At 45.3% G+C, this 14,218-nt stretch overlaps 1 protein-coding gene across 5 annotated transcripts in view; it reads left to right on the top strand.

Moving 5' to 3' along the window:
* The first annotated feature begins 302 nt into the window (after positions 1 to 302).
* Positions 303 to 14,218, top strand: part of ntng2b (netrin g2b) — a 64,321-nt gene continuing 50,405 nt past the window's right edge. For 4 of the 5 annotated variants that reach the window (XM_079289974.1, XM_079289975.1, XM_079289973.1 and 1 more), the window contains exons 1-3: positions 303 to 605; positions 1,928 to 2,679; positions 12,604 to 13,247. In XM_079289974.1, coding sequence (XP_079146100.1) covers positions 2,461 to 2,679; positions 12,604 to 13,247 — 863 coding nt within the window. In that variant the 5' untranslated portion in view covers positions 303 to 605; positions 1,928 to 2,460. Of the gene's footprint in view, positions 606 to 635; positions 713 to 1,927; positions 2,680 to 12,603; positions 13,248 to 14,218 lie in introns of those variants that run through there. The other variant, XM_079289972.1, reaches the window with a different exon arrangement.

Here is a 14,218-nt window from a genome sequence, read left to right as displayed (position 1 = left end):
ACCGCCCCAGTTCAGCCAGCAGGGCAGGAGCAGATAAAAGCTCAGATAGTGATTGAAAGTGATGGTAAAAGGATTCAGCCTGGGCATTAACAGAGAGAGAGGGAGAGAGAGAGAGAGAAAGAGAGAGAGAGAGCAAGAGAGAGGGAGGAGAAGGAGGGAGGGTGATATTTTCCATGAAGCCTTTTTTCTCGCTTTCTTTCTGCCCTTGAGCATCCCGGGTAAACCCAAGCTTGTAAAGTAGGAAGAGGAGGAGGAGAGGGGGGAAGAAGGGCGGGCACAAGCCTTTCCTCAAAGTCAATATTTTATACTTTTTGATACTCCTTGACGCTGGATTTCACTCCTCTTTTCCCAGATCTAGGACACCGATCTATCGTGCGCAGCCATCCACGGTGCGATATAAAAAAAAAAGTATCCGGGAGAAGAGCAAAAACAAACAGCGAGACGGGGCAGCCAGATAACGGGAGTACAGCGAGGACCGCGGCGTGGAACGAGTTCAGTGGATGATCGGGGGGTGGGGGTGGGGGGGGGGTGGAGGGCATCCTTTTTTTTGCCCAAAGACGGGAACGTGGATGTTCCCGGACCTCTCTCGCGGATGCATGTTAGAAGTAAGTGCTTTATCTGATTTGACAAAACATCTTGCAACACGCTGCATTTTTGCCAAAGCGCTTCGAAGTCTGCACCGAGAAGCTGCAGCAACATCCGAATCGGAGTGGTGAGGTGGACTTTCGGCTTCATTCGCACTATTTCATGCGTTAAAACGCATTGGTCTCGGAATGTGCAACACACATGTAGTGCGAGCGATGCTGCGCGGCGGGGGGGCACTACTGTAGAAACCGACACACCCGTACAACACTGTCAGTGCCGGGAAATAGCTTTGACGACTTCACTTGTCAGCCGAAGTAAGTCCGAGTTTACGGGGCTGTGCGGGACAGCTTGCGCGAGGACCTGGCTTCTGTCAGTGTGGGGTGACAGTCGGATTAAGATCAACGAGGGCACGCTGCAAAAAGTGTCGACCATGCATAAATATATATTTATTCCTGTGAATAAATATATATTTCTTCATGTATTAAAAGCGGTTTAAAATCGAATTATAATTTTAAAAAGTGAATAAATCCGGTACGAACTACTTCCTGTGCAGTTCGTTTATCTTGACGTTTATTAGATTCATGAGAATATGCAGAAGAATATGATTAGGCCAATAATCTCAAGAAAATCTCAAGAAAAATGGCACTTGATTCAAGAAAATGAAGATTGTGTGTGCGTATAACTCTGTCATTTGCATATAGTCTCGTAATTTAATAAAATAGGCGATATAGGCAATTAAATGCCTCCTCAGATTGATATTTCTTGCAGTGCAGTTATTTTAAAAACAAACATCTGTAGCCTATCCTCTATATCCAGCATTGGAGAGCCTATACAACTCTGTGCGTAAAAACACGTGCTGCTGCCGGGTGCCACCGGTGTGCGTGCCAATGTTATCCAAACAAAGCTGCGTGTTTTCATTTACAACTTTTCATATTAAATATTAAATTAGAGGCGGGTTTAACCAAACTTGCCCTGCTTGTAACCAAGTTATTGTGCCACACATCCACTTAAAAGTTCTCCTCATATAGTCTGAAGACGAATGTGGTGTTTTTTTTATTTATTTCCAAGCTAAATTACCGCCCATTACTAGGCCTATAATAATTAAGGAGTTATGCAACTAAATGAGACCACAACCCACCCACCCACCCGCATGCAGCCTATATTTCGGAGACTTACATTAGACGTTTATTCATGCAAGTGAGAAATACCAAATCTCAATCTGTGCTCTGACAAAGTGTATCTTTGCATTTACAGTGAGATTAAGGATGTGCTGAATGAATGAGGATACGTTGCTCATCACTCACTCCCTACTTCTCTCACATTTGTCCTCATTTCGCCACAGGACAATCAGAGGAGCTCGGCCAGTGCAAAACGTCCGATGGATATATCTGAAGACGCAGCGTCCTCTCCGACCAGCTCCACTGTTTCCCAGCAGGACACCGCTCTCTGAGACATGGACCCGCGTGAACCTCTCTCACCCAACAACACTATGGTTAAAGTGTATGCCGAGATTCATCTCTGTAACATTATCCGCCTCTCCACCCACTGCTCATCTTCACCAGGAAGTCAGGCGTTGAAACAAGACAGCGTCCCCCTCTCGGCTCCGTGGAGTCCGTCGATATCTGTGAAGAGACACTGAGCCAAAGTTCCCGATACAGCGTCCTCTTGTCATTTGGGGCATCTGTAAGCCCGGAGGCGAGCTGTGCCAATCTACCTGCACCTCTCCATTCACAGTACAGCAGTATGGCGGTAGGGATGTCCACCACTTCCTTATGATTACCACTCCATGCGCCTCACCTCTCCTCTGAGCTCCGTGGCCCCCTCACCTTGTGCCGGACCCCGCTCCAAAACCCCCCCCCCCACCCCCAGCCTGCCATGCTCCTCCAGGCCGTGTGTCTGCTGCTGCTGCACTGCTTAGCCTCCACTCTGGGCCAGTACGAACTGTGCAAGTCCCTGGTGAGCACGGATGAGGGCCCTCTGTGGGAGCAGTACGCGTGCCAGCCGAAAACCGCGTCCATGCGGGAATACATGCGGATCAAGGTGGATCCACCCGGAATCACCTGCGGAAACCCGCCCGAGAGGTTCTGCACTCTGGTGAGTTCACCTCAGGACTCGTACTGCATCTTTTACACCTTCATGAATTACTTCTAAATCCATATAAAATGTACATATTATGTATATTGTTTTTAAGCGTAAAGAGTGTGAACAATGCAAACAGGTGCTCCACACATGCAGAACACATTGGTTGGTCTTCATTTTAATACGGTTTAAGTCACTTGTAAGATGCATAGAAGTGTAAAAAGTTGAAAACTATTATTTTGAAAATCAACAAGGTCACAGGGTTATGCAATTAAGCTGAATAGTGACAACAGTGAAGAGTAATGACAGCTATTCACACAGCAGAATTCACACTGTAAGGGCTATAGGGAGCTGAAAGGGATGACATAAGTGCAATGACTTGGCAGGACTGGACCTCCCTCAGAGAGGTCCGGAGGTGTTGTTTACATTAGTATGGACTTGGCAGCCTGGGATCCGGTTTGATTAGAGGACCTCACATTTCCTCTGGTAAAATGCATATCGCGGGACCTTTTTAGTTCCAAGGACACTGAAGGGTGAGCTGCGGGAAAACTCGTGAAAATGTCTGCTTCAGCAATATTTAACACACTTTAGCCTGCAGGCTACTTTCCCATCCCAGCTAATGCAAGTGTAATCATTTGAAATACGGGTTATAAAATCATTGCAATACTAAGAAGACTGCAATTAAACTTCCCTTTAAACTTTGAGGTTTGACTCACTGTGTGTGTGTGTGTGTGTGTGTGTGTGTGTGTGTGTCTGCAAGTTCATCCTCTTGATGATCGCCCCGCTGTCACAGACTGTCCACTCACTGTTGGCCAGTATTGAAGGTGCCAGACTTGTCTAAACAGCCATGAGTCAGGATCTCACAACAAGTGTTTCTGGAGTGTTTAAGCTCGTCTGCATCACATCATGTCATGCTGTTAATTAGGTATTTGCATCCTGTATGACTGGAGATTTGTTACCTGAGAACAGATTTAACAAACAACCCTCTGCCCCCAGTTTTCCTCCCTTCCTTCCTGCCTGCCTGCCTTGCAGGGAGACTAATAACAGTACTTGGGGTCATTTGACAGGAGCAGGAAAGGATCTTGCGCTCCTTGGATACCTAACGGTTAATGATTTGTTTAATGTAGAGGTAGCGGAAACCTTGTCTTGAGAAAGCCTCTCCGATGACTTTCTCCTGAGACAGGAGACGGACAGAGACAAGGGGGAGAAGGGGGGAGAATTGAAGAGAGATGCTCGCTGCATAACGTATTGACGTCTGCCCCCTAATGGCCCTGGCCTGGAAACTTCTATAACTATGTTTCTGAGTGAGCAATGATGAAATATTGATGGCTTCCTTAATGGGCTTCCTTACAAGGCTTGGCCAGCGTCGCTCCATTCTGAGGATCCAGAGTGCCCTGATCGGCCGGCGAGAGAGAGAAAGAGGGACGAGTTTGATCTTAGTCAGCACTTTCACTTCAGACGGGGTCGTTACAGTGGAAAGTTGTGGTTCTTCTCAAGTCATCTGCGACTGTGGGGGGATTGAACCAGGCCCCCTACTGCGCTGACTGGGGATTTAGAGAATGAAGAAGCTGTGAGATGAAAGTTTACTTAAGAAATGACGGATGTCAGACTCAAATGCCGACATAATGAGAGAGCCGAGCAGGTTTAACACTGTCACTAGATCATTATTTGACTAATCTTTGGCGATGTAAGATGCTATTGCGCAAAAAATGACTTATCTGGCATGTAATAATCCATATTTTTGCAATTTTTCAAATGACAATCTAATCACTTTGGGTGAGGAATCACTGCATATCACTTGGAGACACTTTAATCAAGGTTATTACATCTGCTCCATCTTTCTTTCGGACACACTGACGGAGTATCAGTTAAGGGTTATTAGCATACAGATCATTTCTTTTCATGCAAGCAGCATTTTTTTCCCCTCTTCCAACTGCCCCCGGATTTGGCAGCTTTACAGAAAAGCCGGTTGCTTATCTAATTGGTGTACATTTACATTCACTCACTCAGCAATCCCACAAGTCAAGGGAATGTCGGGGCACTGAAAGTTAAAAAATAAATGAGACTGCATCACCCAATGCGCAGAGCTGCTCATCCTTAATAAGACTTGAGACATACTGCGGAGGATGCTAAATAATATTTCCCTCTGCTCCCATCACCCTACGAGTGCTACAGTGTGCTCCAAAAAAACGATGGGAAAATTCACCTTTAGGGGGTTTTGATATTGAGGAACTCTGTCGCTTTCTCTGCTTGCATAGGTTTACAGTAGTTTTTGGTCCCTCCATGCTTTTTTTCCCCACTCTATTTATCTCTCTTGTTCCCTGGGAATGCCGCATCCTTCCTCCTCAGCCAAAAAGGCCAGCATTTTGGCTTCTTCCAACAGGACGGGCTTCCAGCACTTTGACAAAGATGCTACTGTCACTAGTGCAGCGTTAGGAGCTTCAGTAGTTTCTTTGTAGGTCCCCTGGATGATAGCTCGAGTCGTAGCTTGCGGTTGAGGATGATGGAGTCAGGAGGCATGAGGGGGGGGGGGGGGATAGTTAATGATGAGGGAGAGGTGAGGAAGATCCGAGCTTAGCTAAGCAGAAAGATGAAATCAGACCACAGTTCCACACAGTACACACAGTGTCGACATATAAAAACGTTGCATTCAAAAAGCTCTCGTCGTACAGTTGTTTGTTATTTCGCTTTTTGGTTTTGAACCGAAACCTTCAATCAACCACCTCCCTTGTGTCCCGAGAGCAGCCGAATGCAAATGGGATGCGTGCATGTGTACGGGAATGTACAGTGTGCCTCACGTTCGCGGGGGGGCCAGCAGGGGTGTGTGAAACGTGTGCACGAGTTGGCCGACTGCGCACGGTAGTATGTCTAAGAAAGACACACCTTCCCGTTCCACAACACATTTGCCCGTTTTAGAAGGTAGAAATCTGCCAGCTCTAAAAATAGACATGAGAAGAGAGAGAAGCTGCGCAGCAGCGGAAGGGGAGCATGCAGGAAGGGGAGGAAGATGGCAGCTGGTAGCGTGGATCAGTGCTTCCCAGACTGGGCCTATGGCCATACCTCATACTCCCTGCCCAGTGTAGCCCTGCCAGGCCCGGCTGCCCTGCCCTGCAGTGGGCCATTGAGGCCACGCGGACGGGCCACCCACACCCAGCAATGGGCCATCCCTGATGCACCTCCCTGGGGTTAAAGCCAGCCCAGGTGGCCAGTGTCCTAATAATAAACCCTCGGAGGGGAATTCGGGCGCAGCTTGAGCAGGTTTGACAGTGCAGGGCATAATTAACGAAGGGAACAGAGAGAAAGAAACAGGCAGCTAGAGAGAGAGCGACAGAGAGAGTGACTGTACGAACAAGGGAGGTGGGGGAGGGTGTAGTGATGTAACGGCATGGCTTGCCTCCCCATTAGGACACAGTTGAAAGTGATCAGAGTGTGTTTAGATGCGTTGGCAGAATGGAAGGATAGTTATAAGTGAGATTTATCCCTGACTCAGGTGAGACTAAGAAGGATTGGCCGCAGGGGCTTAGACAGCCTGAGGTGAACTTAGCAAACCGCCTTGTTTCGCCATCAGGATCTAAGGACTGATGGCTGTTTGGAGAGGAGAGGCCATAAGTATATCAGCTACAGAGCCAGTGTTTGGACATGTGTGAGAAATAGACTGGCCAAAGGATTTGAGTGATAATTCAAAGGGAAATTTGTACCTGGATGTTTTATCATATGTGTGTCCCTTATGACTATTCTTCATGATAAAATTGTACTTACCACCTCCATAGACATTTGGGAAATACAGACGAGTGCGAGTGAGCGTGAGCCTCTTAGCTCTCCAACAAAACGTCAGTGCAGCAGAATCCGTCTCAGAAATACAGACAGAAAGAAGTCCCCTGGAAATGCCTGGAGACGCGTATTTGAGAAGATTTCTGTCGATCTGAAATGTTTGAAGAGCTGTAGGAGACTCGCACAATTTGCCACTCTAGTCCCCAAAAAGTGGAAAAGTGGAAATGTATCAAGAAGAACCTTAGTCAGGGCAAGGACGATGAGTATCTCAGGAGAAACTTCCAATCAGAGTCATAGGCAGCTGTTTGACATGATTTCTGTTGATTTGAACGTTCTGGAAATCTACAGCAGTACTTTTTAAGAAACACAAAAGGTCTAATATAAAGATCTCTGTTGCACAATCCACGTCATTTGATCTCAAAGCTTTAAATCCTTTTCCAGCCCGTCTGCCTCCCTTTATCTACATCTCCTGCTTTGTGATTTAATAACCGACATTCAATAAAAGATAATAGCTTTTACCTGAATTCACCTCATCAGTGCACTCAAAGAAAAGGAAAAAAAAGCAATTCTCCTTCATATTTTGTTGTTCAGTGCACTGTATCGGCTGTAAGCATTACCTAATTCTAAGACAGGTTCCTAATATAACTCGTCCGGGTCAGACTGTGGTGATCTGAGCGGGTCAAGCTGTGCTGCTGCTTTGGAGCAGCATGGTGTCCCCACTCTGTCCTTCTCTCCTCCTCTAGCACAGTAACACATGCCTATGGCAAACATTTACTTTTGCTTGCACACACACACACAAACAACACTCACCCACATGAACACACACACACCTAAGACACATTTACACTGCCGTTAGACGTTTAACAGCAAGCGAATGATCACCATTTCAAGTAATCAAATTAAAAGGATTTGTAATTGCATACATGTACGGAACACATGGATGTACACATTTTTTGAGGCAGCACACACACACACACACACACACACACACAGCATCTTCTCTCAGGGTAACAAGAACCAGTATGATGGAAAAACCTCCAACAAAATAAAAGATTAACGTTATAAGTGAAAAAGCAATATCCCTTTCTCTTTGCCTCTGTGGCCTTTTTAATGGGAGGGTCATTTCATTCGATGTTTCTCCAAAACAAAATAAATTGTGTTCTCTGAGCGTGTCCCTACTTTTATTCCCCTTGCTAGCAATATAACTTAGAAACTCCGAAAAGTGGAGGAAGAAATAAAGAGGAGAGAGAGGGCAGGCGGTGACAGAAAATATTTTGGGGGATGGGGGGACAGAAATGGTCATAAAAGCCATGGAAGAGACGAGGAAGGGCATGCAGAGCACTATTTTCTTCATGCTTTATTTCCGTGTAAATGCATAACGGCAGCTTGCTATTCCTGTATGCAATCGGAAATGTTTTATTACAGCTGTTGTGTTCATAACTCCCTTTATAAACTGATGTGGTCAGTAGGTCAAAGAGCGCACTCACCGATGCAAACTTTTGCACTTGAGGACTCGTTAATGAGCGTTCAGAATCGCATTGTTGATCCGCAAGTGAAAACAAGGAAGTCACTCATCGCCGAGGCATCGCGGCGGCTGTTGTCGTGGAGACAGGATCCCAGTGAGGATAATTGCTGGAGGGGCTTAGCAGTGCGGGCCACCTGCCGCAGCAGTTGGCCGGGATCTGTCTGTGTGTGTGTGTGTGTGTGTGTGTGTGTGTGTGTGTGTGTGTGTGTGTGTGTGTGTGTGTGTGTGTGTGTGTCCTGGCATAGATGTAGTGGGCCGGGGTCGAGTAAGGAGGACAGGGCACACAAAGGGCTTAAACATAACCTCACGCGCAAGTTTCTCATGGGATAAAAATCTTCTAGCCTATAGTACAGTCATATCACCTCTATTGTAGCTTATCCTTATGGGAGAGTCGGAGAGGTTATAAATAAATATATATATATATATATATAGCATTGATCTTTGCTTCCTGTCTAGTTCTTTGTTTTTGCCTGGACACAAACACACTTTCTCTCCGAAACACACACGCTGCGACACCACACTTAAGCAGCCAACGTACATGGAGTTTGTGTCGTATCTGGGACAGCGTGACAGTGCGATCGCTTTCAATAGGATTTGTAGGTCGAGGGTCATCCCCAGAACAACAACCTACTAATCCAGTCCCGTGTGTGTAAACGTGTGTCTGGACGGAGGTCAGGGGACGCACTAGTGGAGGATACAAAAACAGCGAAGGCCGCTACAGAGTAGCTTTCGGCTAACAGTAGCACGTAAAAGCACCCTTCGTGGAAATCGTATGTCTTTTTTCCGGTTGCAGTCGTTTATGAGCATTGTAGATTGTCATCCTAAATGCGTTTGTGCCGACAGTGATCTCTATCTGAGTCAGTGCAACGGAGATAATAGGGTTATCAGATAGAGGACAATGTTCTGTCGTTGCGGTGAGGAGAGAGATAGATTATCTGCAGGTTTCGGTGTAGGGATCCTGTACTTTCGCTGCTGTTTTTTCACACGCATTATGATCCTGTACAGTGTCTTCCGTGTACAGCTTCCCTCGGCGCCGGCTCAGCGTTTGCTTATGTTTGGAGTTTTCCCACTCTGCACGGTCACCATAAATCAGATGATTTATAATCTCAGCCCCGCAGGATTGTAACTTTTGCTTTTGTTGTTCGACCACGAGAGTGGCTTTGACCGACTGCTCACTTTTGACTGACTGCACCGTCGGCTGCTTCTTGGCAATAGACGAGAGAAAGCGCACGTCTGAAGCGGCGACACGTGATCCGTGCTTGCACAGTGCACAGTCGATATTATGCAGTATTGCTTTCACGGTAGAGCTTACATCTTACAGGAGAAAATGCGGTTTAAAGCGATACTTCATCCCAAAATCTTTTGAGTATTGAACAATAAGCCTTCGTAGGCTCGAAAGGTTGCTGTAGAAAGTTAGGTGAGCTTGAATTCATGTTCGTTACGATGGACTCGAATGGAAAAGCATGAAGACAGCCATTGAAAATTCTCAAATCACTTCATTATCCACTCTCCATCTGTATGCTCCATATGTCACAAACACTGTCTCCTCCCAAATGAGGCTAAATACACAATCTCAACCCTCATGAACGACTCTTTTCCACAAATGTTCAATCAAGGATGAAACCAAACATTTACAGCCTTTAAAGCCTTTAAGGGGTGACTCTACTCAAGAGATTGATTTCGGGGGAAATGTCACGAAACAGTCATTATGCGATCTAAGAGTGCTTAAAGCAGATGCAGCATTACGTTCTATTAGTGTTCCATCAATTTGTGTAATTCATGTTCTCAGTGTAACTCCAGTATCTTCAGTCATAGCCATCATTTGATAAATGGCAAAGTAGGTGATTGAATGTTCTGCATCTCTCTAATCCGAGGAAGCACAAATCTGTGTTTAATATTTCATTCTTCAGTGCCAGGATTTTCGCCCACTAAGACGTGTCTGTCTGTGAACGTTCCTTGAGTTTAATGTTTCGAAATCTTCAGACATCGTTAAAGAAAAGGCACATTAATCAAGTGTATTATCATCAAGGCCCGTATTTATCTTTCACGGCTAAATATCAAACCTGGGAATTAAGAGAAAGATAAAAGGGACTCTGTGTACTTTTAAAATAAAAGCTTTTCATCAAACTTGGGTCATTAAAATGCTGTTGAATTCAAGAGAGCTCCAGAGGTCTTTTAAATCAGTCAGGAACTGAAGCAACATGTGTAATTCGGAATTCACTTTTAATGCTTCTTAACAGTCTGCAAATGTCTTACCTGCTGTTTGTTTCCATTCACACATCTTTATTTATATTTCACAAAAATATTAGATTGTCGTTAATTGCTACTGGAGACATTAAGGATTTCACACAAATAAAAAGAACAAAATCATATATTTTTGGAGAATAATATAGCGAACAATGACTAAAATGCAAGGGGCAGATGTAAAGTAAATCCTTGTCTCTGATTGGCTATTCCTGCTCCGAGTGATCAATCATGTGATCACTCGAGGGCTGCTCTTAAAGGTTACCATTACTCTTTGCTGTAAAGAGTGCGTCGTGTAAGAAATGTCTTATAATCCACTTTTTTTACTCCCAAGTTGTTTTGAGCATTCTTGAGTGTAATTCTTAAAGGTTTGATAAATAAGGGCTCAGTGCTCGACACAGTCAGTGACAGCACAATTAGAAGCAGTAATAAAACTAAGATAAATAATAAAAGGAACAAAACAGAGAAGAAAGAGAGGAAGAGGTTGGAGGTGGAGGAAAAAAGAAGGATATTTTAAGACGCACTCTGCACTCCGTCAAGAGCTTGTTACGATTGCAGCAACATTTAGAAAGAATATTGGATTCCCAATAAATAAAAGACGGATAACTTCAGCTGTAAAATGTGACCATGTTGGTGTAGCAAGAAGAGGAGAGGGGGTCTGAAGCACAGGAGAGTGGGAACTGCACAGGCATCAGCATCTAATTCTGAACCTAAAATCAAATGTATGTATTGTATTCAGAGCAGACAACAGTGTCAGATTCTTTCTTTGTAAATCAGTCAGTCACACTGCGTCATAGCAAAGATGGAAATGACAGTTTTGGAGTTTGGATTTTTTCGAGTGATGCCACAAATGTAAAGTGTATGAAATAAGCCAGAGGCTGCGTGTTATAACGTGAATACAATTGAACAAATAATACAAATAGTGATCCCTTCGATGCAATGAATGACTGATTAAATAACTCCTCATCAGTGTAATTAGTACATCCTGAGGGCAGGATGAGCCTTCTGAATGTGATTACAATCTAAACAGCGTCAGAGCAAACTAAGCGCCAGGAGAGATGATTGTGAGGATCTCCGGGGATTTCTTTGTGTAATAATGAAATTAGTCCTGAGATGTCCTGACAGAGAGTGAAAGACAATTCTCAGTGCAGCTAGAAGGAGGTTCTGTGTGAGGAGTGCGAACGATCCCGTTGACTTCTGCGTTCCGAGGAGGGGCTTAAACGTCCTGGCATCACTGGAAGAGGAGGATCAATTCTCTGGAGTTAAAAGTGCAGCAGCACTCTGCCGTCTATGCAAAGACAGTGACGATGCACGATGCTCTTGACCTTCACACTTCCTGTTGTGGTGTTTGCCAAGTTTACTTTTAAGCGCTCTGTCCCTCGGTGCCTTGGCGGGGAGTTAAAGGCGCTCCTCGTTTAGATACACAGCATCCTCTGTCGGAACAATATGGACGTTTTTTTGTGGGGAGTCATGGACGCAGCAGAAAGAACATCTTTTGAATTGGTACTGATGTATGATAATTGCTCCCATAAAAGGGGAAGATCTATACTTTTGGAAGACTGGGAAGATAAATTGTAACATTAATACAATTTTGTGGCAAGACCTTTTGTTTTCTCACAAATTAAGAGATGTTTAGCTGCAATTACATTCAGACAAAGATTGTTTGAAGATGGATTAGCAAATGGGCAAAGCAAGCAACTGCCCCATGGACCGCAAAGGCCCCATGTTCACTTTGTGCTAATTATTTCGGAGTTTTTTCGGGATGCCTGCTCGACTAGAGCCGCATTCCCGGGTTGGAATCCAACCTGCGGCCCTTTGCTTCATGTCGTCCCTTCTCTCTCCCCCTTTACTCTCTCTTTTCTCTCTCCCCCTTTACTGACCATCACTATGACTATCTAATAAAAGGCATACATAAAAAGAACAATGTAATTATTTGGTGGGGGAATATGCACCATCAAAGGACATTATAAACTGAAATAATGGCATTACAACTTTCATTATGTCAGTTCATATTATTTTTATATTATTTTTACTAAAATTACCACGAACTAACAACGAGCAAAATTGGGGACGGTTAATATTCCGGCATTGTAGAACTTGCTGGCTTCTGGAGTTGTGGGCAAAATGGAATAAAACTGCCCCGTGTAGTCTTCTGTGTTCTCCGTACCTGATGGGTACTTAAACGCAACAGGACACACACACAATGCTCAAAGAGTAGGGGGAACTGAGAGTTGCGACCCAAAGCTTAACCTTGTCCAAGGGCCTATTAATAATTCAATCTGTCCCCGAGTCTGTGATGGCCTCTGAGAAATAGACCAATACATCATATTACACGACAATATTATATTAATACTCAAACCCTGACGGATGTATTCCTGCTCTGTCATCATCTCTTTTAGGAGAACCCATATCTGTGCAGTGATGAGTGCGATGCCTCCAACCCGGACTTGGCCCACCCTCCTCAGCTGATGCAGGACAAAGAACGCAACAGCCTACTCACCTACTGGCAGACAGTCACATGGAGACGGCACCCAGAGCCCCTGCTGGCCAACATCTCAATGTCCTGGAACAAGAGTCTGGAGCTCACAGACGACATCCAGATCACCTTCGAGTACGGCCGTCCGTCTATCATGGTGCTGGATAAGTCCATGGACCACGGACGCTCATGGCAGCCCTACCAGTTCTACACCGACGACTGCATGGACTCCTTCAACATGCAGCCCAAACGCGTGAGCGACCTCTCGCCCGCCAACATCACGCGGGTCATCTGCACCGAGCAGTACTCGCGCTGGGTCGGCTCCAAGAACGACAAGAATGTGAAATTCGAGGTGCGGGCGCGCTTTTCTGTGTTCGCAGGGCCGCGGCTGCAGAACATGGACAGCCTGTTCACTCGCATGGAAAGTATGAAGGGATTGAGGGACTTCTTCACCTTCACCAACCTGAGGATGAGGCTTCTCAGGCCCGCCCTCGGAGGCACCTACGTCCAGAGAGACAACCTGCTTAAGTACTTCTACGCCATCTCCAACATCGAGGTACCGGCCAGGTGAGGGTCATTTGTGTTTACATTTTCATACATCTGTTATACATTCCTCGAATTTATCTCACACAATCCGACACAGACCGCGACCAAAATCTTATTCGACCCATCTCGCGCAGTGTGACATGATATAAATGTACACAGTGTCAGGAAAATAAAACGTTGCCCACCTCAAGGCTTATTCTGGTCCACAAGTTAAAGTGATTTCACGGGGACTATTTCTTCAGCAGGAAGTAGATTCAATGAAAACTATTTACAGTTTTCAGGTGTCAATTTCCAGAGCTTTGAGAGCCACTAACAGGATTTCTGCTGCTACAATGGAAGTGCCTGGCTCCTCCAGTGCAGCAGCAGAAATCTCAGCTGGCTATCTGAGAACAGATGAGTGAAACCCTGCATGGCTACAGTTGGTACTGTACCAGTAACTGCATGTCGAAAGTACCGGTATGTCTTTTTATAGATTGGGTGGACTGACCACTTGAATATAATCCCTAAAACAATGCTCAATTACACATACAAGACCAAATCATACCAGTTCAAAATGCAAAGCATTATTCATGTGTATCTGCTGAAACGACACCAGACAATACTAAACAACAAAAAAATAGCGGATTGCACAACCTTTTTCACACTCAAACGTGACGTAAAAAAGGAAAATTAACTGGTGATGAACAAACCGTCCGCGCCGACACTCGCGCACACCTTCTCTGATCCGAGGGCGTTAAAAGCGACCCCATCTCTCTCTCAACATGAATCCTGGTCCGCCCGTCACCGGCCCGAGAGGACAATGATTAATGACAGAAACATATGTCCTCGGTGGTCTAACGTAAACCGCCATCCACATTCTGCCAGCGGAGCCCGGGAACCCTTACATGGCAACTTTGTGACAGTGAAGGATGCTCGAGGCCGTCACGAGCCTGCTTAGCATCAACAAGCCATCTCTCCTACCTTTAAGAATTATCATTCCAATCAATACGGGA

This window comes from Melanostigma gelatinosum (assembly GCF_949748355.1).
Source record: "Melanostigma gelatinosum genome assembly, chromosome: 18".
Lineage (NCBI taxonomy): Eukaryota > Metazoa > Chordata > Actinopteri > Perciformes > Zoarcidae > Melanostigma > Melanostigma gelatinosum.
Note: the sequence above shows the minus strand (reverse complement) of the source record. Positions and strands in the feature narration are given on the sequence as shown.